Source organism: Oncorhynchus kisutch, linkage group LG28, assembly GCF_002021735.2.
Source record: "Oncorhynchus kisutch isolate 150728-3 linkage group LG28, Okis_V2, whole genome shotgun sequence".
Lineage (NCBI taxonomy): Eukaryota > Metazoa > Chordata > Actinopteri > Salmoniformes > Salmonidae > Oncorhynchus > Oncorhynchus kisutch.
This window is the reverse complement of record NC_034201.2, coordinates 3,854,776-3,879,989: the sequence shown is the minus strand read 5'-3', so window position 1 is coordinate 3,879,989 and position 25,214 is coordinate 3,854,776. Positions and strand designations below refer to the sequence as shown.

The 25,214-nt window shown below is 42.4% G+C and overlaps 1 protein-coding gene across 1 annotated transcript in view; it reads left to right on the top strand.

Annotated features, from left to right (window-relative positions):
* Nucleotides 1–3,439: 3,439 nt before the first annotated feature.
* adamts15a (ADAM metallopeptidase with thrombospondin type 1 motif, 15a) overlaps nucleotides 3,440–25,214 on the top strand; it is a 29,928-nt gene continuing 8,153 nt past the window's right edge. The window contains exons 1-4 of the mRNA XM_020464456.2: nucleotides 3,440–4,656; nucleotides 11,964–12,096; nucleotides 12,638–12,805; nucleotides 24,544–24,830. Of these exons, the coding sequence (XP_020320045.1) occupies nucleotides 3,673–4,656; nucleotides 11,964–12,096; nucleotides 12,638–12,805; nucleotides 24,544–24,830 (1,572 nt within the window). The 5' untranslated portion in view covers nucleotides 3,440–3,672. The remainder of the gene's footprint in view (nucleotides 4,657–11,963; nucleotides 12,097–12,637; nucleotides 12,806–24,543; nucleotides 24,831–25,214) is intronic.

Sequence of the window (25,214 nt, the reverse complement as noted above, 5' to 3'; positions counted from 1 at the left end):
ACGACCAGCGTCTCGATAAATCTTGGAGAGGAGACAAACCGTCGCTTCCGTCCCGTCGCTAGCTCAGCATCATCAACAGGATATGCAGTGCCGTCATCTGTGGCCAGACGGCTTTTATCCTTCACCTGATCAAAAGCTTGGAAAGTCTTGGACAAATTTTGTACTTCGGTCAAAACTCTCCTTTTTATAATGTGCACCTGCAAGAATGATCTCTCTGTTTTACCATGGCCAAGAACTTTGGGTTGAATTAGATACACATCCCCATGCGCTATGAAGAACCCTTGCATCCCGTGGCACAGGCTCACCGCGACAACAGATTCCTGGTCGGTGTCCACCTTCCCTGAGAAGAAGCAGTCTTTAAGCTCGTCCCCATTCCCCTCTGTCTTGATGATACCACCGGTAAAATGCCCCGATCTGGTTCCGTTGAAAAGCGCAGCCAGATGTTTCGATTGTATGTGCTGAATGGTTAACTTTGGAGCAAGAAACGAGTCATCCGGAGTCAAATTCAATGTGAAGTCCTGGCCGAAAGCTGTCAATCTGAAGCTATGTTGATCCTCGCTCCTTTTCCAGAGCCGACCGCTGGTCTTCACACTGTTTATGACGGGTATGGTCTCCTCCGAGTGGAACAATTCCGACAGCACAACGTTGTTTAAGGACAGGGTTAATAAAGTGATATGTAAAGTTGAACCCATTTTATTACTATCACAAGCACCCTTTATATCAAAGAAACGATGTAAATGTGTGATAAGATCTTTTTTCTTCTTAATCTTCTTAATCGAGAAATTGCTATGAATAAAGAAGAGCGCGTATGACAGGTACCATACAGTCTTGAGTGCTCAACATAAAATTGCGCTATACATCTTAATTTTACTTAATAAATCGAAATTAAACAACCACCAATCACCTATAGCCATTGACATCTATAGGAGTTGCAAAACAGTAGGCTATACTAAAAATAAAGAATTATTCTTATAGTTAGTTGAAGTCAGAACTCGAGACCTGTAGCGGACTGAATAAGCGGCGACTTCTCGTGACTGTGGTATTTATACAGCCTTGCTCTTCTTAAACATAGGCCTAAGTGGTTTATTTTTTTATATAATTTGCTGCTGCTCTCTCCACCCCCTCGTGCTTACAGAAAAAAACATAAACTAAAATCAAATTGATCCAATGGAACCTCACTGGCACGCCCACTCTTCAATAGTTCCAACAGATATTCTAGACGGGACAGTCTAAACGGGATCCTTGGGACGTCCCTGGACCGAGTAAGGTCGAAGTAATACCAGCAAACCGTTGGCTCAACTCACTCCATTACGCTTAGCTCTCTATTTCAGCGGCAAACTGCAGCCTAAGTCTGAAAATATAATCAAATCTCTTCCAGAACTGCATGCGCACAATTAAGGCTCGAGTCTCATCTTCACGTTCCATCTGACAAGACTGGACCGAAATACATTATTTAGAACCTCTGTGACTGGACTGTTTACAACCAAATATTTGATTTCAGCTCAAAGGAAGCACTTACATAGATTACATAATAAAGCCGTGAGTGATACACAGAGGAAAGACTTGAGCACATTTTTCTTTCTCTGGAATTATTTTGTAGGCTGTGCTTGTGCTGCTTATTCATTCTCAGTGATTGACTGAGCTCGACACGTGCACATTATTTAGGATCAGTAGGCAGTTTATGGCTATAGCCATTGACAGTTATAGCCTGGTAGTAAAAATGTAAAATGGCTATTTGTTACACAACAATAATAATGTAATAATTGTGTTTTCGTTAGACACATTAAATTACGTTAAAACACGCCCACACCTAACACACAAATGTGGAGTTAAATAACATTTCCAAAATTACAATGAAAAAAAAATGCAATCGCATCACATTCACTTTGGGACTTTTAAAATACTCTATTACGTCTATTATGTCTATTACGTATTTCCCAATTTGGCCACATTACAATACTTTACTTCGAAGTCTCTATCAGGCGTCAGCTAAATTATCATAATGACCAATGATAAAACAAAAGTATAATTAAATCGCCGTCTTTTAACCACGATGTGGCAGTGTTGTTTCACAATTCAAATGTAGGCGCTTCTGATGGTGGAGTTGAAGTCCATGTATGTTACAAAAAATGCATTTAAATGGAAAGAAATCAAACAAATGATGCACACAATTAAAACGTAACAGTTAATGGATGATAGCAGCTAATTGTATTCAATTTATTTGCTTAGTCTTGTTTAGTTAGACGGAAGCGGTGTACATGATTATGCCTATTAGCCACAAGATGCCGCACTTGTATCAGCCTCCAGAATATTGTATCTGAAAAGAGGACTGTGGACACCGCCAGGCATCCATCTAAATTAAGTTGGAATTCTGAACAATCTTGAAAGAGCAAAAACGTCAAGTAAAAGGACCCAACACATCACATTGTTTCACTTTTTCAAGGTTGTGTTGTATTATTATTTTCAGTTCCATAGTAGCATTAGGCTACTGTGTTACATTGTAGGCTATAAACTCGTGTTGAACTTGAATTTCCCCAATGATCTGATGATGATGATTAGTATGATGATTGTGACAGCATGATTACTTTATAATCAGATATAGCCTAAACCCTGTCTCACTGGCTCAATTATACTACAGCGCATAGGCATGTAGCCCACTGGTTTCAGTTAATTATAAACCCCAAGAAGATTGAGTATATTGAGCAAAAGACTAAAATTATGCACACTATCCACGGCCACTGATGTTTGTCTCTGAGCTCGTATGCCAATAAGATGATCATATTTGTATCATCAGTGGGTGTTGAAGCATAGCCTAACTCCTAGATACATCTTACTAATTCACAAAGCCATGTTATAAAAGGACATTTTGTAGAGTATAGGCACTGGCTAGTAAACATATGCAAAATATATCACTCATTTGGTGTTGTGCTACTTTGCTTTGGATGTTGCGCTGGATACAAATGTGTATGGAGGCAGGCTGCGCGCTATGCACTGCATAGCATAGCACAGACCCAGCTCGAGGGGTAAAGTGGAAGGAAACCCTGTTTTTCGTGTGCTGCGCGGAAGTTGTGATGCTAATACAGTACAGAGTTTCAAGTGGTTGCAGAGTAAACCTTGAACTGAGACGCATAACCAATGAGCTTTCCCGAGCGCCTCCCCAAAACCCTGTTGTCACTAGTTACCGCAGCCACAAAGTAGAAATTGTCTATATCGTAAAAATTCATTAAAATAAAATGTGCTTTATAGTCTTAATTTAAGGTTCTGGTTAGGCAATAAGGTTTGCAGTGTGGTTAAGGTTATGGATACATTTAACGTTAGGTTTAAAATCAGATTTGAAGAGAAATTTTAGAAATAGGCGGGGTTAAACCATAATTACGACTTTGCGGCTGTGGTAACTAGTTACGACCCCAAAAACTCTGATTACAATTTCTCAATATTTAGGCTACTCATGACGCAAAAGCATAAAGTCCACAGAAGGCATCAATCGGCTCAGCAGACAGGTAGATGATGGGAACGGGTCAGATACTGAAGGATTTTGCACTGAGCGGACTTGTAACGGCAATGTTTTAGAATAGCCTTCCATTTGCGCCTTGGATTATTCTCTGTTGTATCGATCACTCATTACGACTGCATTAGAGGGAACGTTTACGGCTCTGTTGTTCATTTAAATTCATGATCAGTACATTAGGTTACTCAATAAAATCAATCATGGTGATGTTCATAAGGACAATATTGCTCTATTGTTTCGTGATTCTACACTCCAGATCCGTTAATTGCATGGAGAGTGAAAGTGAACTTTGCTACCCTATTAGACTGGATGACAAACAATATGAGCATAATGTTTTTGACAACGGCGAGGATATTCTTACGGGGATAATTGTTCTTAAAATAAGCGCCTTCCAGCAGGAGCTAGTGCTTGATTTGCATCCAGATTCAAATTTCCTTGCCCCCACCGTCTCTGCCTCCAGTCCAGCTGCAAGCGGGGACCTGAGCAGGTGTTTTTACTCTGGTTATGTCAACTCAGACCGGCTCTCATACGCAGCGCTGAGTCTGTGCAAGGGCTTGCAAGGCGCATTCGGTTTCAAAGGCTGGGAATATTTCATCAACCCTGTCCACAATGACACCACTTCAGGAAATACCATGAGCGCCGAGAGCGTGCATGTTATCCGGCGCCGTAGCAACGATAACTTCAACGGTAACTCGACCTCCAGGTGCGCGGTGGACACGGGTCTGAGTCCCGACGTCGCCGCGTCTTTGGAGAAATACAAGCACTTTTACAAAGGGCACAATGTGACTGAAACAATGTTAAAAGGTATCCAAGGTAGATCCAAGAGATTTGCCTCCATCCCCAGATACGTGGAGACGCTGGTTGTTGCTGATGAGTCCATGGCTAGTTTCCATGGAGATGACCTTAAACATTACCTCTTGACACTCATGTCTGTGGCAGCTAGGCTCTACAAACACCCCAGTATTCTCAACTCCATCAACATTGTTGTTGTCAAGTTCATTGTGCTAACTGATGATGACAAAGGACCCAAAGTCTCAGGCAATGCAGCAATGACGCTGCGTAACTTCTGCACTTGGCAAAAAAAGATGAATAAGAATAACGACAAGCATCCAGACTATTGGGATACTGCCATACTGTTCACCAAGCAGGTAAAGTTGAGCTTTATTCTGTCAACATGGGGTGCTCTCTATCTGTCACCTTGCGATCACCATGGGAGCATGGGATGGCAGGTAGCTTATTGCAACGGTGTTGGGGCAGTAACCGAAAGGTTGCTAGTTTGAATTCCACAAGATGAAAAATCTTCCCTATAACCCTAAATGTTTCAGGGTCTCTGTCAATAATGGTTGATTCCTGCCAATGACCCCACTCTCAGGGGGAGTTGCAATAAGCAAAAAGCACATTTCCATTTTACATCTCACACTTGTACATGCCGTGAAACTGGATAGATTTAAGCACCCTCTATTTTACCTTGGTTTGCAAGTATGTATGCATCTGTGCAATTAGAATTACTGTGTAATCTGTATGCAGAATGAGGATGCATTGGATCATTGCAATAGTTTGAAAATGGGAATATAATTGAATGCACCACATAAGCAGTCTAAACCAGTCTATAATGCTGACCAGCATCTTCTATTAGTCATCAGTGTGTTTGTCTATGGTGACATAGATGCCATATAATAGAACCTGTGTCACAAGGAGGTATGGGAGCCTTGGCATAAGTCCATGTAAACCTAATGGCACACGAGACATAGTCGTAGACATAAAACTAGCTAAACCAACCCAACCCCAGGTCTCATAAAGTAGACACTGACTTGATTTATGCTTGTTCACAAATCACAATGCTTATTTATAAAAGGCTGGGTTCAGTGGGTTGTCCCTGCCCTTAAACATGAATTGATTTGCATTCAAACACACTTTCCATCTCTGATGAACTCTGAGACAAACCCCACCTGTTGGGAGGGAGAGGTAGACAGAGAGGAAGAGGGAGAGAGAGAGAGTGAAATGGAGGGCCGCGCCCACAGCACAGTGTCGACAGACCAGACCACTCATTACTCACACAGCCAAACAACAAGACTCTACATGCCACGTGGCCAACCGGCTGGTCAGCCCTAACACTGAAGTAAGGTCAGGGATTGTCATGGTCCAAGTTTACCATTACAACCAAAAATAATCACTGTCAGAGCAGAGTGGCAGTTATTTGTTTCTGTTTTGCTGACATATTTTCTTTTTGGTTCATTTCTAAATTTCAGACAAGGTCAGAGTTGAAGTCCCTCCTTACATTCCAACCATTATTAGAGAAGGTGTAGCTCTTTGACCCATGAAGAGACATGTGAACACTCACTTCTCAGCCAAGTTTCAGACAGCCGTGATATGACAGACAGACACAGACGTTATACAGTCCTTTGTTTTCCTTAGTAAAGAAGGTTGTCCATGGTTTACTGTCTTGAAGGTAGGCAAGCATTTAGTGGGGAGAGAGATTCAGACAACTCCAATAGTAGCAAGGAATACAGTTACTATGCAGTTAGCTACTTTAGTCTCAGAGCTTTCATGCAATAAATAGATTGGCAGAGCCAAACTTAATGTCAGTGCAGTGCTGTACTCAACCACCCTTACTTGGCAGATGTAATTTAAATAATTCTGGATCATGACATATAGCACATTATGTCATGGCCAATCTCTTCATGACCAAGTCACTGTACTTTCCAGCAAACATACTGAACATAATAATCCAATAGAAAATGTACCAATAAACTAACAGTTAGCTTAGTTATTTGACCTGTGCTCTGTGACAAGGGAGTGTCAGTCAGTCCGTCAGTACCCCGAGGGATGCAGCAATCGGAAGTGTCTTGTTTTATGTGGACCTTTCCCACCCTGCCTTGCCTCCAGCTGTAAATGCGCTGGCTTGTCCCTCCCCTCCTCCCCCTTCCCCCTCTGAGGATGCCTTGCCTGCTCCCCATTAAATATGCCCCTGGGGAAGATCACCATGAACATGTCAGAAATTCCCCTATCCTTCCCTCCCTCCCGCCACGTCTCTGGCCCTGGCCCACTTGCTTGCCCCCAGTCTGAAACCACAGCAGCACTAGAGGAGGGAGAGCCTCGCAGCTGCAGCCAGCCGCAAGGGACAGGATTCAGCACACCTCTCCTCTGCCTAGTGCACATTTCTCATCTGGGTTGTTGTCTCATCTGGATCTGTTTGTGTGTATTTCCATTCACTCCTGCGTTTCTACCATGTGACCTCTACAGCGAATCTTTTTTTTACCTGTCACTCATCAGGGTTGTTCACCTACACATTATGTGAAAGTCATTCTGAAAATTGATTGAGAATTTATTGTTGAGTATTGAAAATACACTGGAGATTTTAAACAACTGCACAATAACTACACTATTACATGTCTTGTTGCTTGTTAATTTACCATAGTGGTTTCCAGTTGGCTAAACCTTACCTTTAATAAAGCCCTACTTTATCGAGTCTCTCAGATTTACACCTAATAAAAGAGGCTTAGTAGCACTGGCAGTGTGGCGTGGCACAGTTGGCCATCATCAGTCACATGCTTTCCTCTCAAAACCCCAAAAGTGACAAAGAAGCCTTGCAAGTCATTTTAAGCAGCACCATATGAGCCTGTCATCCTAAAACCACTAAATATAAACAGTCTCACGCCAGGCTATAACCAAGTAATTACACATGAATAACATAACAGAGACTGACTGTTGTGTGTGTCAGAACATTCGCTGTGGTAAAGAGTGGCAAAGAATGGCAATATGGATCAGCATCACTATTAGAAAATTGAATGTGTCAGAATCATATCTCTCCAGGCAACACTTTTGTTGGCTTAGTTGGCAGCTGTATAGGCTGAATGTAGGCTTAAAAAGTAATGCCAATGATAATAGGCCTGCTAGAAGAGGAGTAGATTGATAAAACTTAATTCAACAAGTTAGATGAATATTTTATCTCTAGAATTACACTCTGCAGTCATTGCCTTTGCAGTAATCTTGGTAACCATACAGACCATTGGCAACAGGATTTGTTATGACCACTGAGATACTATGCAGTTCTGTGAGGGTAAAACCTTCCAAAGCATGGGCTTGGGCTCATCATTTAAAAACTACTGCCATGGGGACTTGTAAAGGAAGTGGGAGAAAGAAAGACTTGAAACAATCAGTTTCAGTTCAAATTTAGCTCCCTCAGGCATTCAGATTATTCCTCATGACAAATGAGTCTTACTGTTCCTGAACATTGGAGTGGACGTGAAAGACTAACATATCTCACCTTCAGCTGTGAAGCTGTCATTATGAGACCCAATACTCCCAATGGGCCCTTACAACTACCACACAGCAGACCCTTGTGTAAGCTAATTTCTTTACTGTCTTTCATTGGCAGTAATCCTAACTTCCTCCTCTCACCCCAATCCCATTCTCTCCAGCTCTCCTTTCCATTTCCGCTCGTTTCTGTCTATAATAATAACAAGTCTGATTAAACATGTTAAAGCTGAGTTGTGGTGGACACTGGTATGTAGTCTGTGACTCAGAGAGAGAGAGAGAGAAAGAGAGGACGGGGAGAGTGGGAGAACTAGAGAGAAAAAGAGAGGGAGAAAGTGAGAGAGAGAGGGGGGGGGGAGTGGGAGAACTAGAGAGAAAAAGAGAGGGAGAAAGTGAGAGAGAGAGGGGGGAGAGTGGGAGAACTAGAGAGAAAAAGAGAGGGAGAAGAGAGAGAGAGAGGGGGGGGAGAGTGGGAGAACTAGAGAGAAAAAGAGAGGGAGAAAGTGAGAGAGAGAGGGGGGAGAGTGGGAGAACTAGAGAGAAAAAGAGAGGGAGAAAGTGAGAGAGAGAGGGGGGAGAGTGGGAGAACTAGAGAGAAAAAGAGAGGGAGAAAGTGAGAGAGAGAGGGGGGAGAGTGGGAGAACTAGAGAGAAAAAGAGAGGGAGAAAGTGAGAGAGAGAGAGGGGGGGGAGAGTGGGAGAACTAGAGAGAAAAAGAGAGGGAGAAAGTGAGAGAGAGAGGGGGGGGAGTGGGAGAAAGTAGACAAATTGAGAGGGAGTTGGAGTGAGATAGAGGCAGAGAGGAAGAGAGAGAAATGGAAAGAGAAGGAGGGGGAATGCACACATGGAACAGTTTGGATGTTATAAAAGCCTAATGAAAGTCGGCTGTTTGTACCACCGGGTGCCAATTGGGTCAGTGTTGCTTGAGGAGAGGAGTCGTCTTTGACACAGTGAAAATGAATAGGTTTTGACAGACATGGGCTGGTGGTGATGCTGATGATACACTCAGCCGACCTTGGTCCATAGCAGGAGACAGTCATGGGACACTTTCCATGCTTGTGGCATAGGCTTTCTCATTCTAAATACCCAGAGAGCATGACATCACAATGACGTAATTTCAATCAGTTTCTAACACCATTTCAACCATTTCCCCCCAGCTGGTTAGGCACATTAGATTTAGACGCCTGTGAAAGGGTCTTGAAATGGTTTGCAATCGACAGCACAATGGCTTGAGTAAGGCACAGATTGCGCCTGATGTGATGTTTACTTATGCTGAGTTTAATGTACTATACTTATGTGTTTTATATAGACCACTCAGCTCTCACAGGGAGCCTCAGTTCTCCCCATGGCTCCTTCCTTACTGCTCTGCAGCTTGCTGAGATCGCACAGTAACGTCCACAGAATGTGCAGTGTATGTGAAAACCCCTTTTCCAAAAGATTAGTAATGGATTCTGACCATAAACCTGCCAGATTCATATTTCCCCAGAGAGGGCTGGATGGGAGAGTAACTCTACACTAAGTTTGCTATTAACTTCCATGATAGACAGATACACACCAGGGTAACAAGGGGGGAAGGACACACCTAGCTAAGTATTTCCAGATCTTATAAAACCCTTCCCGGTGATACTGGTGTATCAGACCAAGGTTTCCAGTTGTCGTTGCAAGCTGCTGCAGTTGTTGTTGTGTAACTTGTTTAGTGCCTAGCCTAATTCTTTCTCGCTGTTGCTCTTTTAACATTTTGCAACAACATGTTGCTTTTGAATATGCCGCCAGGACCCTACTAATCAGCCACTGGCTGATTGATTGAATCACTACAACTTTGATTGGTTCCCGGCCCTACTCTGTTCTGTTGCTTTTGACTGTCCCCCCAGGCCCTACTGAGCCATCACTAGCAACATGACTTATGTTATGGAGGGGAGAGTATTTTTTTATTGAACCTTTATTTAACTAGGCAAGTCAGTTAAGAACAAATTATTATTTACAATGACAGCCTAATGGGGAACAGTGGGTTAACTGCCTTGTTTAGAACGACAGATTTTTACCTTGTCAGCTCGGGGATTCAATCCAGCAACCTTTCGGTTACTGGGCCCACACTCTATCCACTAGGCCATCCCAAATCCTACTCTGTTCTATGCCTGGTTCAGTGAAAAGAGGAAGTAACATGCAGAAACAAGGTCACCAAAAGCAGTGGGTCTTTTAATTATGATTAGTCAGGATTGGAACGATATTATTGGTCATTGTCATTAAACAGCTGGGTGAGTGAGTCCACACCGTGGAAAGATGGATAGGATGGAGAGTCAGGATTGGCAGTTGTGTTTGTGTGCGTGCGTGCGTGTCTGTGTGTGTGTTAAACAGCTGGGTGAGTGAGTCCACACCATGGAAAGATATGGCAGATGGCGGATGGGAAAAGTAGGTCATTGGCAGACGAAAACACAGCAGCTCATTGCAGTTTAGTATACTTTCTCATAGGCCTAGCGCAATAAAAAAATGTGATTGTCCTGTGTTTTATATATATTTCCACACTATGAGGTTGGAATAATAATATGAAATTGTGAATATGATGATAATGGCCCTTTAGTGTAAGAGCTATTTGAAAAGACAGTTCTCAGTTTTTCCCTCCCCACTCAAACCACTCCCAGACAGTCGTAGAAAATGATTGCTTGAGAAATTACAATTTTTGACCAATTTAATTGAAAAGAATCCCAGGTACTTTATTATTTGATCTTGAGTTAAAACACACACACACACACACACACACACACACACACACACACACACACACACACACACACACACACACACACACACACACACACACACACACACACACACACACACACACACACATCTGGATTGGATTTTCATTGTCAAGCAATTGTGGTAGATACTTCAAATAATTTGTCACAGTACTTTAAGGCTTCAGTTTGGATATACTTTTAAACACCAGATCAAAGCTGAGAGGAGCTTGGGGATTGATGGTTTTTACTGTGTGTTTGTTGAAGATTCTACTCTAGTGTGCACAGCCTGGCATCAGAGCAATATGACACATACTTAATGTATTTCTGAGCATCTCCAAGATGTATGATACCTACTAATGATCTAGTTACATCTAGTTACTTTAGACTGAAACAAAAGTAGGGAGATTGGTTGGACGTAGTCCGCGACCACCTAGCAATTTAAAGGTTGTCACGTCGGGAACAACTGTATTATTTTAGCTAACCCTTCCCCTAACCTTTATTCTAAACTTTAAACCAATTCACCTAAACTACTACTTAAATTCACCTTGCAGTTTTGTTTTAGTTCCCCTAACCTTTCACGTAATTTATCCTAACCTTTGTTGTTAGTTCCCCAAACCAACAACGTAAATTCTCCCCGTATTTCTACTTTGTTGTTACATGCAACAATCAACCTGGTCTCAGAGAAAGACGTATAATACTATATGTCCTCCCAGATGTGTGATAACTTCCGTCATCCAATTCGTATGCTACTGTACGACCAGGTAAAATGTATGATACTATACATCCTCTAATTTGTATGATATTGTACGACCGCTATTCCATTCATAATGTAACCCGACATAACGTAACATACTGTATCATACTAAATTTAGTTACAGAGATTTATTTACAGAATAATACAAACTGGGCAGAAAGGCATTGCTCTATGGGTTGTTTAGGTACTGCCTGGTTGTCAGTGAGGCCTGTGATAATGAGGTCCCAATGGGTCCTTACTCACTAACATACATTGTGTTTAAAACAGTGTGGTGTAGAAATATAGGTAAATTGGAAACTTTGCTACTTGGCAGAACAATTGGAGGCATATTCATTAACTCAAGTACAGGTAGATTGAATGTGTAGTGGGGGTTTCCAGAAAGCAATGCCTATTGGGAGAACGTATGGCAAGCCATATTAGAATGGGTTGTCACAGCATTAACATCTGCTAACCATGTGTATATGACAAATACAATTTGATTTGATGACACACAGTATAATCACTATATATAGTACATACTACTGTGTTGTCTACCTCTTTCAAGGTATTAAAAGCACGACAAGTAAGAGGGTCAAATTAGCTTGACAGCAAGTGAATATCCTAGTTAAATGTCAGAACAGCAATAGAAATGTTATTGCCATGTGTAATGGGAGAGATGAGTGTGTTTGTCTGACCAGCATGTGGTGTGTGTGTTATCTCCTGTCCAGGACCTGTGTGGAGCCTCCACCTGTGACACCCTGGGCATGGCTGACGTGGGCACCATGTGTGACCCCAAGAGAAGCTGCTCTGTGATAGAAGACGACGGTCTGCCCTCCGCCTTCACCACTGCTCACGAGCTTGGTGAGTGCTCTGTCACATCACCTTAGTCCGTCCTCCAGGGTTGGAATTGAACGTTCAGTTTACTTCCTGAATTGACTGAATTGACTCAATGGGGTGAACCCATTCACCCAAACCCGCTGTCCTCTCCAAACCCCCCTGGCACAGTCATTGAGAATACAAAGTTGCTGTTTTGTCAGTGTGACAAGAATAGTTACAAAAAATGACCCAGATTTCCACTTTTTAGTTTGAACAGCATTAGAGCTGATATAAAGGAAGACCGATATCTATGCAGATTCTCATTGTAATTTTATGTGAATGTAAAGCTGTAAAAACGGTCAAACAAAGACGAAACTGTTGACGGTATCACCTCCTTTCACAATACCTGAGCAACCATAAAAATAATTTTTGTAAATGTCCAGTGTTTATTGACTGACAAAAACAACAAGCCAGTTGACGGCAAGGTATATGACCTATGCTGCCCATGTAAATCCAGTAAGTCATTTATTGAATAACAAAGATGAATGAGACAGTAATGTCTCCCTTCTTCCTCTTCCTGCTATAGGCCACGTGTTCAACATGCCGCATGACAATGTGAAGGCGTGTGAGGAGACGTTTGGGAAGCTGAAGGACAACCACATGATGTCCCCTACCCTGATCCAGATCAACAGGACCAGCCCCTGGTCCCACTGCAGCGCAGCCATCATCACTGACTTCCTGGACAGCGGACATGGTGAGTCAGCAGAACCTCTGACCTCTAACCCCTGACGCACACACATAGGCATGTACGCACAGCACATACCTGACCCTTACTAATGTGTGGTAGTGGTAAAGAGATATTTGGGTAACCCTTGAGTGCTGCCGGTAAAAAAGTGGGCAAACCCATTTATCTTGTGTAATATGTGGGAAAACCCTACAAGGTTGGTACACTGCCTGGACAGTGGAAATGGTGAGTCATCGTGACTCTTACCTTCTGACCCCTAACCCCTGACCCTTGTTGTGTAGAACAAGTGGAAGGAATGTAAGGGAGAGTGTTTGATAAAGAGGTGTGAGTGAGACTCAGCTGAACTCAGTCTCACTGTGGTGCTTCAGGCACCCCTTATAACACACTCATTGGTTGACAACATACAGTACAAACATCTTGTGTTGTGTTGGCACCAGGACTGCTGATGGCTGATCACATTGAGAGAACACATGCCCATCCTAATGTGCTGCTGAGCACATAATCACAGAGCCTGTTCTGTTCCTGTTGTGTCCCTGTCACAAACAGAGTCACACAGTCTAGCCTGTTATCTGTTGCCACAGGGTCAGTAACTAGGGGGCTATGAAGCCTGCGGTTGGCAAGGAGCAGGCTGACTTACTTCGCAAAGCAGACATTTGTCTCTTTATTTTTCTCAATTCCGCCTGATAAGATCAAATAGATAAAGATGGTAGTTATTGTCCCTGAAAGGGAAATGTGTTTTAGACATATATACTGCTTAACATAATGATTATAAGTCTTCAAATAGTCCAAGAATATAATAACCTCTCAGCCATGAATATGACCTGATGGAGTAACAACAGCTATAGTTATCTCTTCGTAAAGACGAATCTCGTCGTAAAGACGAATCACGTATCAGATAACTCTAAATGGGACATGTGCACAGACCAGACAGCCTACACTCACTGTAACATTGGAGGCACTCACAAAATGTTACATTACAGACAATGAGAGAGAGAACTCTCTCTGCAGACATCCTAATCCTACTCTCTTGAATATGGAGCTTGTGCCAAGCAGGGCAAACCACAAGGTCTGGACCCAGATCAGTGACAAACTGTTATTTCAAGGCCTGCTATCCTGACCATCTGTCCCAAATTAGAGGGGCTGTTATACGAAGAACCACCGCAGTGGTTTGGGCAGCTAGGTGTAGTCCTCAATACTTCCCACATAGGTTAAAATAGAATATAAGAAAAATTCTCTGTTCGTTCCATTCTGTTTTCATGGCCGTTACATTACATTTTTCCTCAGGACAGAGAAAAGTAGACAACGACAATGGATGGTTCAACGTAGCACAAGCACGCACGCAAGTTAGGAGTGCCTTGAGACATTAGGAGTGTGTGTCTCTTTGTTAAAAACAGCTGGTGAATGTTCTCTAATGTTAAGGAAGTCTCAGGTTTTTGCTCGCCTGAGTTAGAATACCTTATGGTAAGCTGCAGACCATACTATTTACCAAGAGAGTTTTCATCTATATTTTTAGTAGCCGTCTATTTACCACCACAAACCGATGCTAGCACCAAGACTGCACTCAGCAACCTGTATAGGGCCATATTCAAACAAGAAAATGTACACCCAGAAGTGGCGATTTTCGTGGCCGGTGATTTTAATGCAAGGAAACTGAAATACGTTTACCTCATTTTTACCAGCATGTCACCTGTGCAACTAGAGGCCACAAGATTCTAGATCACCTTTACTCGACACACAGAAACACATACAAGGCTCTCCCTCGCCCTCCCTGATTCCTACTTAGAAGCAAAAAACTCAAACAGGAAGAACCAATGCGGAAGTGGTCCGATGAAGCGGATGAAACACAGCAGGACTGTTTCGCTAGCACAGACTGAAATATATTCCGGTATTCATCCAATGACATTGAGGAGTGTACCACATCAGTCACCGGCTTCATTAATAAGTGCATCAATGACGTCGTCCCCACCGTACATACATATCCCAACCAGAAACCATGGATTACAGGCATGCCATGGATACTTGTGCGACCTCACTGAGCTAAAGGCTAGAGCTGCCGCTTTCAAGGAGTGTGACATTATCCGGACGCTCATAAGAAATCCCTCTTCAACCTTTGACGAGCCATCAAACAGGAAAAGCATCAATACAAGACTAAAATCGAATCCTACTACGCCGGCTCTGACGCACGTCGGATTTGGCAGGGCTTGCAAACTATCACGGATTACAAAGGGAAAACCAGCCGCGAACTGCCCCGTGACACGAGCCTACCAGATGAGCTAAACGCCTTCTATGCTCGCTTCAAGGCAAGCAACACTGAACCATGCATGAGAGCACCAGCTGTTCCAGACGGCTATGTGATCTCACTCTCCGTAGCCAATATGAGTAATTCCTTTAAACAGATTAACATTAACAAGGCCGGATTACCAGGATGTGTACTCAGAGCATGGGCTGACTAGCTGGCAAGTGTCTTCACTGACATTTTCAACCTCTCCCTGACAAAGTCTATAATACCTACATGTTTCATGCAGACCACATATTCCCTGTGCCCAAGAACGTCAAGGTAACCTGTCTGATTGACTATCGCCCCGTAGCACTCACATCTGTAGCCAAGAAATGCATGGCTCACATCAACACCATCATCTGAGACACCCTGGACCCACTTTGCATACCGCCTCAACAGATTTACAGATGATTCAATCTCTATTGCACTCCACACTGCCTTCTCCCACCTGGACAAGAGGAACACCTATGTGCGAATGTTGTTCATCGACTAAAACACCATGGTGCCCTTCAAGCTCATCACTAAGCTCAGGACCCTGGGACTGAACACCTCCCTCTGCAACTTGATCCTGGACTTCCTGACAGGCCGCCCGCATGTGATGAGTGTAGGCAACAGCACAACCGCCACACTGACCCTCAACACATGGGCTCCTCAGAGGTGCGTGCTTAGTCACCTCCTGTACTCCCTGTTCACCCATGACTGCGTGGCCATGCATGACTTCAACACCATCATTAAGTTTACTGATGATGAATACACAACAGTGGTAGCTCTGATCACCAAAGATGATGAGACAGCCTATAAGGAGGAGGTCAGTGTGGTATCAGGAGAACCTTACCTCTCCTTGCCTAGTTAAAGGTTAAATAAATAAATAAAACATGTCAGCAAGACAAGAGTGCTGATCGTGGACTACAGGAAACGGAGGGCTGATCATGCCCCCATCCACATCGACGGGGCTGTAGTGGAGCAGGTTAAAACCTTCAAGGACCTCTATACCAGGCAGTGGAGAAAGGTCCTAAAAGTTGTCAAAGACCCCAGCAGACACTGGGACACATGTTGGACAATAGAACCCAAATTCATACAATCAGTAGATCTAGGCAGTGTTATAATACTGGAGACTGTGACCGTTTTTGAGACCACATTTTTAGTGTCTCGGTCTTGTCCTGTTAGAGACATTTGTACTCAGTCAGCCGAGACCAGCGGAGTAAAAAACACATAATTATCAGCCTCCATTTAATAAGCGCATACAACCACTTCGCCAGGCCAAATATACACACTCCTTTCTTGAAACATTAATTCCTGCAGTCTTTATATCTATTATAGACATGTTTGCGCAGTGGTGAACCTATTGGACCTAGGCCTTCATTGTGTGACAGGTTGGTGATGCTGAAAAGACAGCAACGGTAATACCAGTGCACTCATGTACGTAGGAGAGTGCACTTTTTGTAATACAGATGATCCCCAGGTGAAGAAGAATAGCGGGGGCTATTTAAGCCAGTGGTGTAGTGGGGGATATTTAAGCAATAAGACAGGTGGACTCAACGGGTGGGGGGTGGACACAACAGCCCTTAGCCGTGGTATATTGGCCATATATCACAAACCCCCGAGGTGCCTTATTGCTTTTATAAACTGGTTACCAATGTAATTAGAGCAGTAAAAATACATGTTTTTGTCATACCCGTGGTATACGGCCTGATATACCAACGCTGTCAGGGCTCGAACCATCCAGTTTTTAAATGCAGGTATATGCCGTATACCCACTTTTCTTTCAGTGGGCATTGCATTTACTCACTTCTTAATCCCCAGTTATGTGTAACAAAGTAGTGTAGTAGAGGTATACAATATCAAGTATGTAGTACAATAGTGGAATCCTGCCTACACAATTGCAAAACACGTTAAATATATTCACATGCACGCTGCTCACATAGCCTAGTTTCAGCAAAATATCATCTGCAGGCAGGCAGCAAGAGCGCGCAGCTCTTAACTGGGTTTGGCATGGAGCAGCTCACAGAAGAATGTCACCCACAGCTGGTAGGTAGGAAAGACGTTTCAACTTATGATATCTACCAATAAATGCTAACTAAGGCAACAATGGGTATGCAAACCAGGTATTAAAAAATGTTAGTCTGAAGTCTTGGTTAGTAGGCTATTTGTGATTTCAGTCATCATGTGCTGTTTGCATCAGGGGCATAAGCATGAGTGGGCCTGGTTGGACACAGGCCCAACCACTGGGGCCCTGCCAGGCCCACCCAATCAGATTGAGCAAAAAAACAACAACACAGTTCCACTCACCAGATGATAATCATTTGAAACAACCCTTCCCTGCAGTCAATGACCAAAAGTGCCTTCTTTGACCTCAAATGTGGAAGGATATTAATATTTTTAATAATTTTGTAATTTGTGAAGATTATAAAAATAAAATGAATATCAAGTGTTTCTATGTCAAACAGTTTTGTTATATTTCAGTCTTCTGTGATGTAAATAAAGTGTAATATTGGGATGCGAACAACAATTTGAATACATTTTAGTTCTATATCTGACATGGTACAAGTGTATTTTTTTAAAGTCCATAACCATGTGTGAGGTGTATACTTTTTTTTAATGCATTTTTTTTAAAGACCCTGATTTAGCCCACTGCAGTTAAAGGTTAACTTCTTGTTAAAAGTTATTATTGAAAAGGGAGAAGCTAACAAATTAGCAACAACATCTTCTTCGATAACACCTGTTGCAGCCGCTGCAAACTAGCCAACAACAAAAGATAGCTAGCTAAACCCTGGGAAAACTACTGCTCACTATTGCACAGTGATCTGTTGGCTTTTGATAAGGCAGAAGTTTCCATACGTATTTTTGGTAAAAACGGTCCCACCCATTACAATTTAAAATGTGATTGGTTTATTCCACTGTCACTCCCAAATGTTGCCCTAATACAGTTGAATGGCATGTGCCTTCTATCCAGCTTCTCATGGCCTAGCTAATGGCTGAATTAGCTAGGTAGATTTATCTCGCCAAAGACAAAATCTGAACTGAAGAGATTAAATCAGAACATGATTGAAAATAATAATATAATTGTAATTATTGTTTTTATTATATTAGAAATCCTTAGCCCTCTGAAGGCGTAGAAGGTCCTCATTGTTCCCCGCTGTGTTTGGGTTAGTAATAATTGCCCTCAGCATGCATTTGTTTACCATTCTGAATGTCTATAGAATCCATATGTTCTTCTGAAATATGCAGAAATACTGGACAAAGAATTACAATTATGGTCTTGAATGGGACTCGCTTTTTTATGTTCTCGGTATTGAATTGGTCTCGAACCTGCTTGTCCCTCGCCCGGTCTCGGTGTCAACTCGGTCTCGACTGGTCTTGGTCTTGACTCGGACTCGATTTGCTCCGGTCTTGGTCCTGAATTTGTCTCGCTTTAGGTGGTCTCGAACACAACACTGGGCCTAGGCTACATAAAAAACATACAAAAATCAATGAGCCTGATGCAACAGATCAGAAAATGTTGATGCACTATTAGTCTGTGTCTTCACATTATAAGCGCAACAATGTGCACAAGACAGTAGGCTACGCGTGAATGTTCGTTTCATAATGCAATTAGCATGAAAATACCATTGTCAAAGTGACAGATATGAAAATATCCTTTAGAAATTTAGAAAGAGGGGAGATCTAAAGATGCAACAACTAGCATGGGTTGCTAATATGACTAGGATTGTGCCTTTGGTTACTGGACAATGAAAGAAAGTTGAAAACCAATAGAACATGAGAAAAATAGGCTACTGGTTTCAATGGCATATTCTTTATAATATAATTGCCTATAAAGATATGGTCGGATTTTGCTGAGAAAAGCAAAGTATAATATGTAGTAAAACTTTCAGGTTTCAAACAAATAGCTATACTTTTTCAAAGTGTGTATTGCCTCCAGCACATTGCAAAGTGTTGTGTGGCACGCTGATGAAGCCTGCCTTCCATTGCCTATGCATTTGAAAGGCAAAAGGGAATCGTGCTACAATTACGAGTTGAGATTTTTTTGTTGCTATTTTTAATCGTGGCCAGAAAAATGATTTTCAACATGCGATTGCATTTCAAATTATTGAGCAACGATTGGGCTTATAAAAGCTGTGCGCGTGTGATAAATAAGATACCCTACATTAACAAACATACACTACCGTTCAAAAGTTTGGGGTCACCTAGAAATGTCCTTGTTTTTGAAAGAAAAGCTAATTTTTCGTCCATTAAAATAACATCAAATTGATCAGAAATACAGTGTCGACATTGTTAATGTTGTAAATGACTATTGTAGCTGGAAACGGCAGATTTAAAAAAATGGAATATCTACATAGGTGTACAGAGGCCCATTATCAGCAACTCATGTGTTCCAATGGCACGTTGTGTTAGCTAATCCAAGTTTGTCATTTTAAAATGCTAATTGATCATTAGAAAACCTTTTTGCAATTATGTTAGCACAGCTGAAAACTGGTGTACTGATTAAAGAAGCAATAAAATGGGCCTTCTTTCAATTTGATGTTATTTTAATGGACAGAAAATCTCCATTGCACTAATAATGGCACTGTTTCAAGCAGACCACCATAGTCCCTCTACCCAAGAACACTAAGGCAACCTGCTTAATCACACACGCAGCCAGCGGCAACCTCCCTAGTCACACACGCAGCCAGCGGCATCAAAAACCTAGGGCTATTGGCCAAATGCCACGCCCTGGCCATAGAGAGACTTTTTATTCTCTATTTTGGTTAGGCCAGGGTTTGACTAGGGTGGGCATTCTATGTCCTTTTTTCTATGTTTTGTATTTCTATGTATTGGCCTGGTATGGTTCTCAATCAGGGACAGCTGTCTATCGTTGCCTCTGATTGAGAACCATACTTAGGTACCCTTATCCCCCACCTGTTTTGTGGGAAGTTAAGTTTGACTTTGTTCAGGGCACATAGCCCAAAGCTTCACGGTTTGGTTTTGTTCTTTGTTTTGTCGGCGTCATTTTTAATAAAGAGAAAATGTACGCTTACCATGCTGCACCTTGGTCCAGTCCTTCAGCCAGCCGTGACACCAAATGATTTACATGTCCTTAAAAACAGCCTACAACAAATTACAAAAACACTATTCTATATGTTTTGATTTTCGATGTGTAGCATATGCAAAACTATAGCATATGGTTTTATTGAGTTTTACTTTCCTAAAATAATTATTGTCCACCTAACGGTTCAGCCGTTAGATTTGAGCACTAAATGCATCAGAGAATTGCATGCATATAGGCCTATAGACTTATGCATCCACTCTATGATATTAATATTTTAAAATAAAATGTAAAAGGAAGAGATGCTTAGGCCTAGCCCCGGAGAGAGAGATACAGATATGCCAGTGGCATGCTATGACACCGACATGCATTTATTTATCCTTGTCAGATAGATGTTCTTCCTCAAGTTCTACTGTCATAGACAGTTGGAGTGCCAGTGCACACTGCCTTCATATCACACCACACCAAACTGTCAAAACTGTTTCTAAACTTAAGGTAATGTAATATCATAAGTCATGTTATTGCTAATGGGTAAATATCACAGCAAACACAACATTGCATTTGGAACTTCATTTGGCCAAAGAAAATGGCTGAAGAGAATGAAATAAAACACTTGCAAACTGGTTTAAACCTTCACCAAAGTTTTGAACTGGCTGTATTGCAGGAATAATCAAGAAAGGCTAGCGACTACTTTATAACCTTTGTTTAACACCTTTTTGGTTACTACGTGATTCCATATGTGTTATTTCATTGTTTTGATGTCTTCACTATTATTCTACAATGTAGAAAATAGTGAAATAAAGAAAAAGCCTTGAATGAGTAGGTGTGTCCAAACTGTTGAATGATAATGTATACATGATAATGTATACATGATAATGTATATATATATATATATATGCTTTTTTTTCTCTCTCTCTGCATTGTTGGGAAGGTCCTGTAAGTAAGCCCGTGAGCATGTAAGCATTTGACAAATAAAATTAGATTTGAGTGCATTGAGAAGTTAGGAGAGTCTCACTGAGTGCTAAGTCACAGACCGTCCGACGCTTCCAATTCAGTCTGGCCTTTTGATGTTGTGTACACAGGCCTGTCAAACCTGAATTATTATTAGACTTTTCCTAGAAACAGCTAGGCCCTCTGCTCTGTGCTTCTTCTTCTTATCGTAACTCCACTCTGCAGGGCTTTTGTCACTCAGGTGTGCTGTCTTAGGTAGGGTTGCACATTTTGGGGAATATTCAGAGGTGGAAAGATTCCGTGGGAATTAACGGGAATATATAGGAATTATCGGTAATATATGGGAATTAATGGAAATATATGCACATTAATATTAATACCATTTAAATTTAGATTTTTCTTGTATTGGATATATTTACCATATCTCATGGAGACAGAAACATAAACCTTTTACCTTAACATAAGTTGACATAATTGCAAATGATAAATGCTTCCAATGCTTCCAAAAAAAAAACTGATTTAGTTACGAATTGGACTTTAATTAAATGAGTTGACTCTTCACACGTGGGATGATTTCACTGAACAACAAAAGAAAGGGAATATTGAATGATCCCCAATGATCCATCGCATCTCCCAAAAATGTTTTCAACATACATCTGTAAAATTATAGTTTAGAAACAAAAACATTGGTTGTTTTCCTCTCAGACTTCCATGTCTTCTCCCTGGACCTCCTCAATGTCCACCTCTTGAACATCAGACTCTGAGGCCTCATCTTCACTGTCACTTTCCAACTTTGTTGAGGATGGCTCATTGTCAGGCTCAAAAAGCCTCAAATTTGCCTGGATGGCCACCAATTGTTCAACCCTTGTGTTGGTCAGCCTGTTGCGTGCTTTGGTGTGTGTGTTCCCAAACAAGGACCAGTTGTGCTCTGAGGCGACTGATGTTGGTGGGATTTGGAGGATTATGGAGGCAACAGGGGAAAGAGCCTCAGATCCATAAAGTCGCTTCCATCAGGTGGCTGATGAGATATGTGGGCACGACTGCCATATTGCATCTCCATCCCAAAGCCCTTGTTTGGAAGTGTACTTCGCCAGACTGCCAAGAACCTTGCCCTTATCCAGGCAAAGGTGGCGAGACACGGTAGTGATGACATCATAGGCCTTGTTGATCTCTGCACCAGACAGGATGCTTTAGCCAGTATACTTGGGGTCCAACATGTACGCTGTGGCGTGTATGGGCTTCAGGCAGAAGTCGTCACGCTTTTTGATGTATTTCAGAACAGCAGTGTCCTCTGCTTGGAGCAACATTGAAGTGGGCAGGGCAGTATGGATTTCTTCTCTTACATCTGCAAGTAGAGTCTGAACATCAGACAGGATGGCATTGTCTCCCTCAATCTGTGCAATGGCTACTGCTATAGGTTTCAGGAGTTTCAGGCTGCTTACCACTCTCTCCCAAAATATATCATCCAGGAAGATCCTCTTGATGGGGCTGTCCATATTGACAGACTGTGATATGGCCATTTCTTGGAGAGACTCTTTCCCCTCCAGGAGACTGTCAAACATGATGACAACATCACCCCAATGGGTGTTGCGGGGAAGCTTCAATGTGGTACTCTTATTCTTCTCACTTTGCTTAGTGAGGTATATTGCTGCTCTAATTGATGACCCTTCACATACCTAATTATTTCCTTGGTTCTCTTGTAGAGTGTATCCACTGTTTTCAGTGCCACGATGTCCTTGAGGAGCAGATTCAATACATGAGCAGCACAGACAATGGGTATGATGTGAGGGTAGGACTCCTCCTCTTTAGACCAAGCATCCATCATGTTCACAGCATTGTCTGTCACCTGTGCAAATACCTTCTGTGGTCCAAGGTCATTGATGACTGCCTTCAGCTCATCTGCTATGTAGAGACCGGTGTGTCTGTTGTACCATGTGTCTGTGCTCTTGTAGAATACTGGTTGAGGGGTGGAGATGATGTAGTTAATTATTCCTTGCCCACGAACATTCAACCACCTATCAGAGATGAATGTAATACAGTTTGCTTTCTCTATGATTTGCTTGACCTTCACTTGAACTCTGTTGAAGTCAGCAAATGAGTGGATAAAGCATGTCTGGTTGGAGGTGTGTATGCTGGGCGAGGAACATTCAGAAATCTCTTCCAATACACATTGCCTGTGAGTATCAGAGGTGAACCAGTTGCATACACATCTCGAGCAAGACATTCATCAGCATTTCTCTGACTACATTCCTCCATTGAGTCAAAAAAATATCTGATTCCAGGAGGACCATGAGCTGTTGCTATCGATAAGGTGTCTGATTCATCATTTCCCCCTCAAATATAAGTAGAGGGACTTTTGTCAGAGGTTGCTTGTTGTGAGCGCTGAGGGAACTTTATGCACTTCACCAGATGATTCTGCATCTTTGTTGCATTCTTCACATATGATTTGGCACAGTATTTGCAAATGTACACAGCTTTTCCTTCTACATTAGCTGCAGTGAAATGTCTCCACACATCAATCAGATAGTGCCTGTGGATTTTCCTGTAAAGATTAGAAAAAAATGAGTAAAAAAAACAACAAATACAATTCCATGTATAGATAAATAGTTCAGCAGTTAGATTAAACAACTGCTTTGTAAGATAAATGTTTTAAAATGAATGGAATGTATGGAAACAGGTGAATTAACACACTCCTCAGTTAGCAGTTAGCACACTCCTCAGTTAGCAAGCTAAAACCCACATGGTAGCAAAAACTAACTAGCAGAAATTGTTTAAACACACTTTGCTGTAAGCTACTATTTCACTAGAAAGATTCCGACCCTTTGCAACCCTAGCCTTAGGTCAATGAATTTGCATATAGCTGTGTGTGGTCATGTGTCTCTGTATATGTCTGTGCGTTCACATGTGTGTGTGCATGTCTGTGTGCTTGTGTGTGTGTGTGATCGTTACTCTACTCAGCAGGGCAGAGGCAGACATTAGGCAGACACTAGGCAGACGTCTATGGAACAGCACACTAATGGGTTAAACTAGACTTGGCCAAGTCAATAAATTGTGTGTGTATGTTTTAGGAGGTAGACGTACCACCTCCTGTGTGTGTGTGTGTGTGTGTGTTTGGTCTTTAACAGCTAAGTGTAATGAACCATCAGCAGTTTCTGAAGCGCCGCCTTCAAAGGGGTCGACGTCACAGGGTCACAACTGGGTGACTGGCTGAGAGGCTGTGCACTTGTTTAATCTGCACACACGTGCACACACGCAGAGATACACACGTACCCACTCACACAAACTTTAGAAAATCCTAATCCTCACGTGCAAAGTGTTTCACTACAGAAAAATAAAAAAAGAGAAAGGATGCAAAAAGACAGCAGTTAAACACTTGAATTGAAGGCACTTGAAATACAGTAAGCTCAGCCTTACTAAGAGTTGGAGTAAAAAACCTCTGTTGGTGTAGCTGTGTAACTCATGGCCTGTATTTCTCTCTCTCTCTCTGTTCACTAGGTGAGTGTCTGCTGGATCAGCCCCTGAAGCCTCTGGCCCTGCCTGAAGTCCTCCCTGGATCCTCCTACAGCCTGGACCGGCAGTGTGAGCTGGCCTTCGGAGATGGCTCCAAGCCCTGTCCCTTCATGCAGCCGCCCTGTGGTCGGCTCTGGTGTACAGGGAAGTCCCGGGGCCAGCTGGTGTGTCAGACACGTCACTTCCCCTGGGCTGATGGCACCGCCTGTGGGGATGGAAAGTTGTGTATGAGGGGCGTCTGCATGGATAAGATGGATATACACAAGACTAAGGTAAGGCTGTGAGATATGCACATGCATGCACATGCAGGTGGGCAGGCACGCACGCACACACACACACACACACACACACACACACACACACACACACACACACACACACACACACACACACACACACACACACACACACACACACACACACACTCGCTCGTCCAACACTCGTCAACACACTTCAAACACTTCAAGCTTTCAAGCAATTCTCACACCAGTGTGAGATATGTCATGTCAGTAGAGATGTGAATGCCCTTCCACTGTGGTGTGAATGACGCAAGCCCCATGTTGTCAAACATACTTATTTAGGTATTTTACTCACGCTGGAGCATTGGCCACTGACATAGGCCATGTTGTCATATAACTTATAAGAACCATGTAATA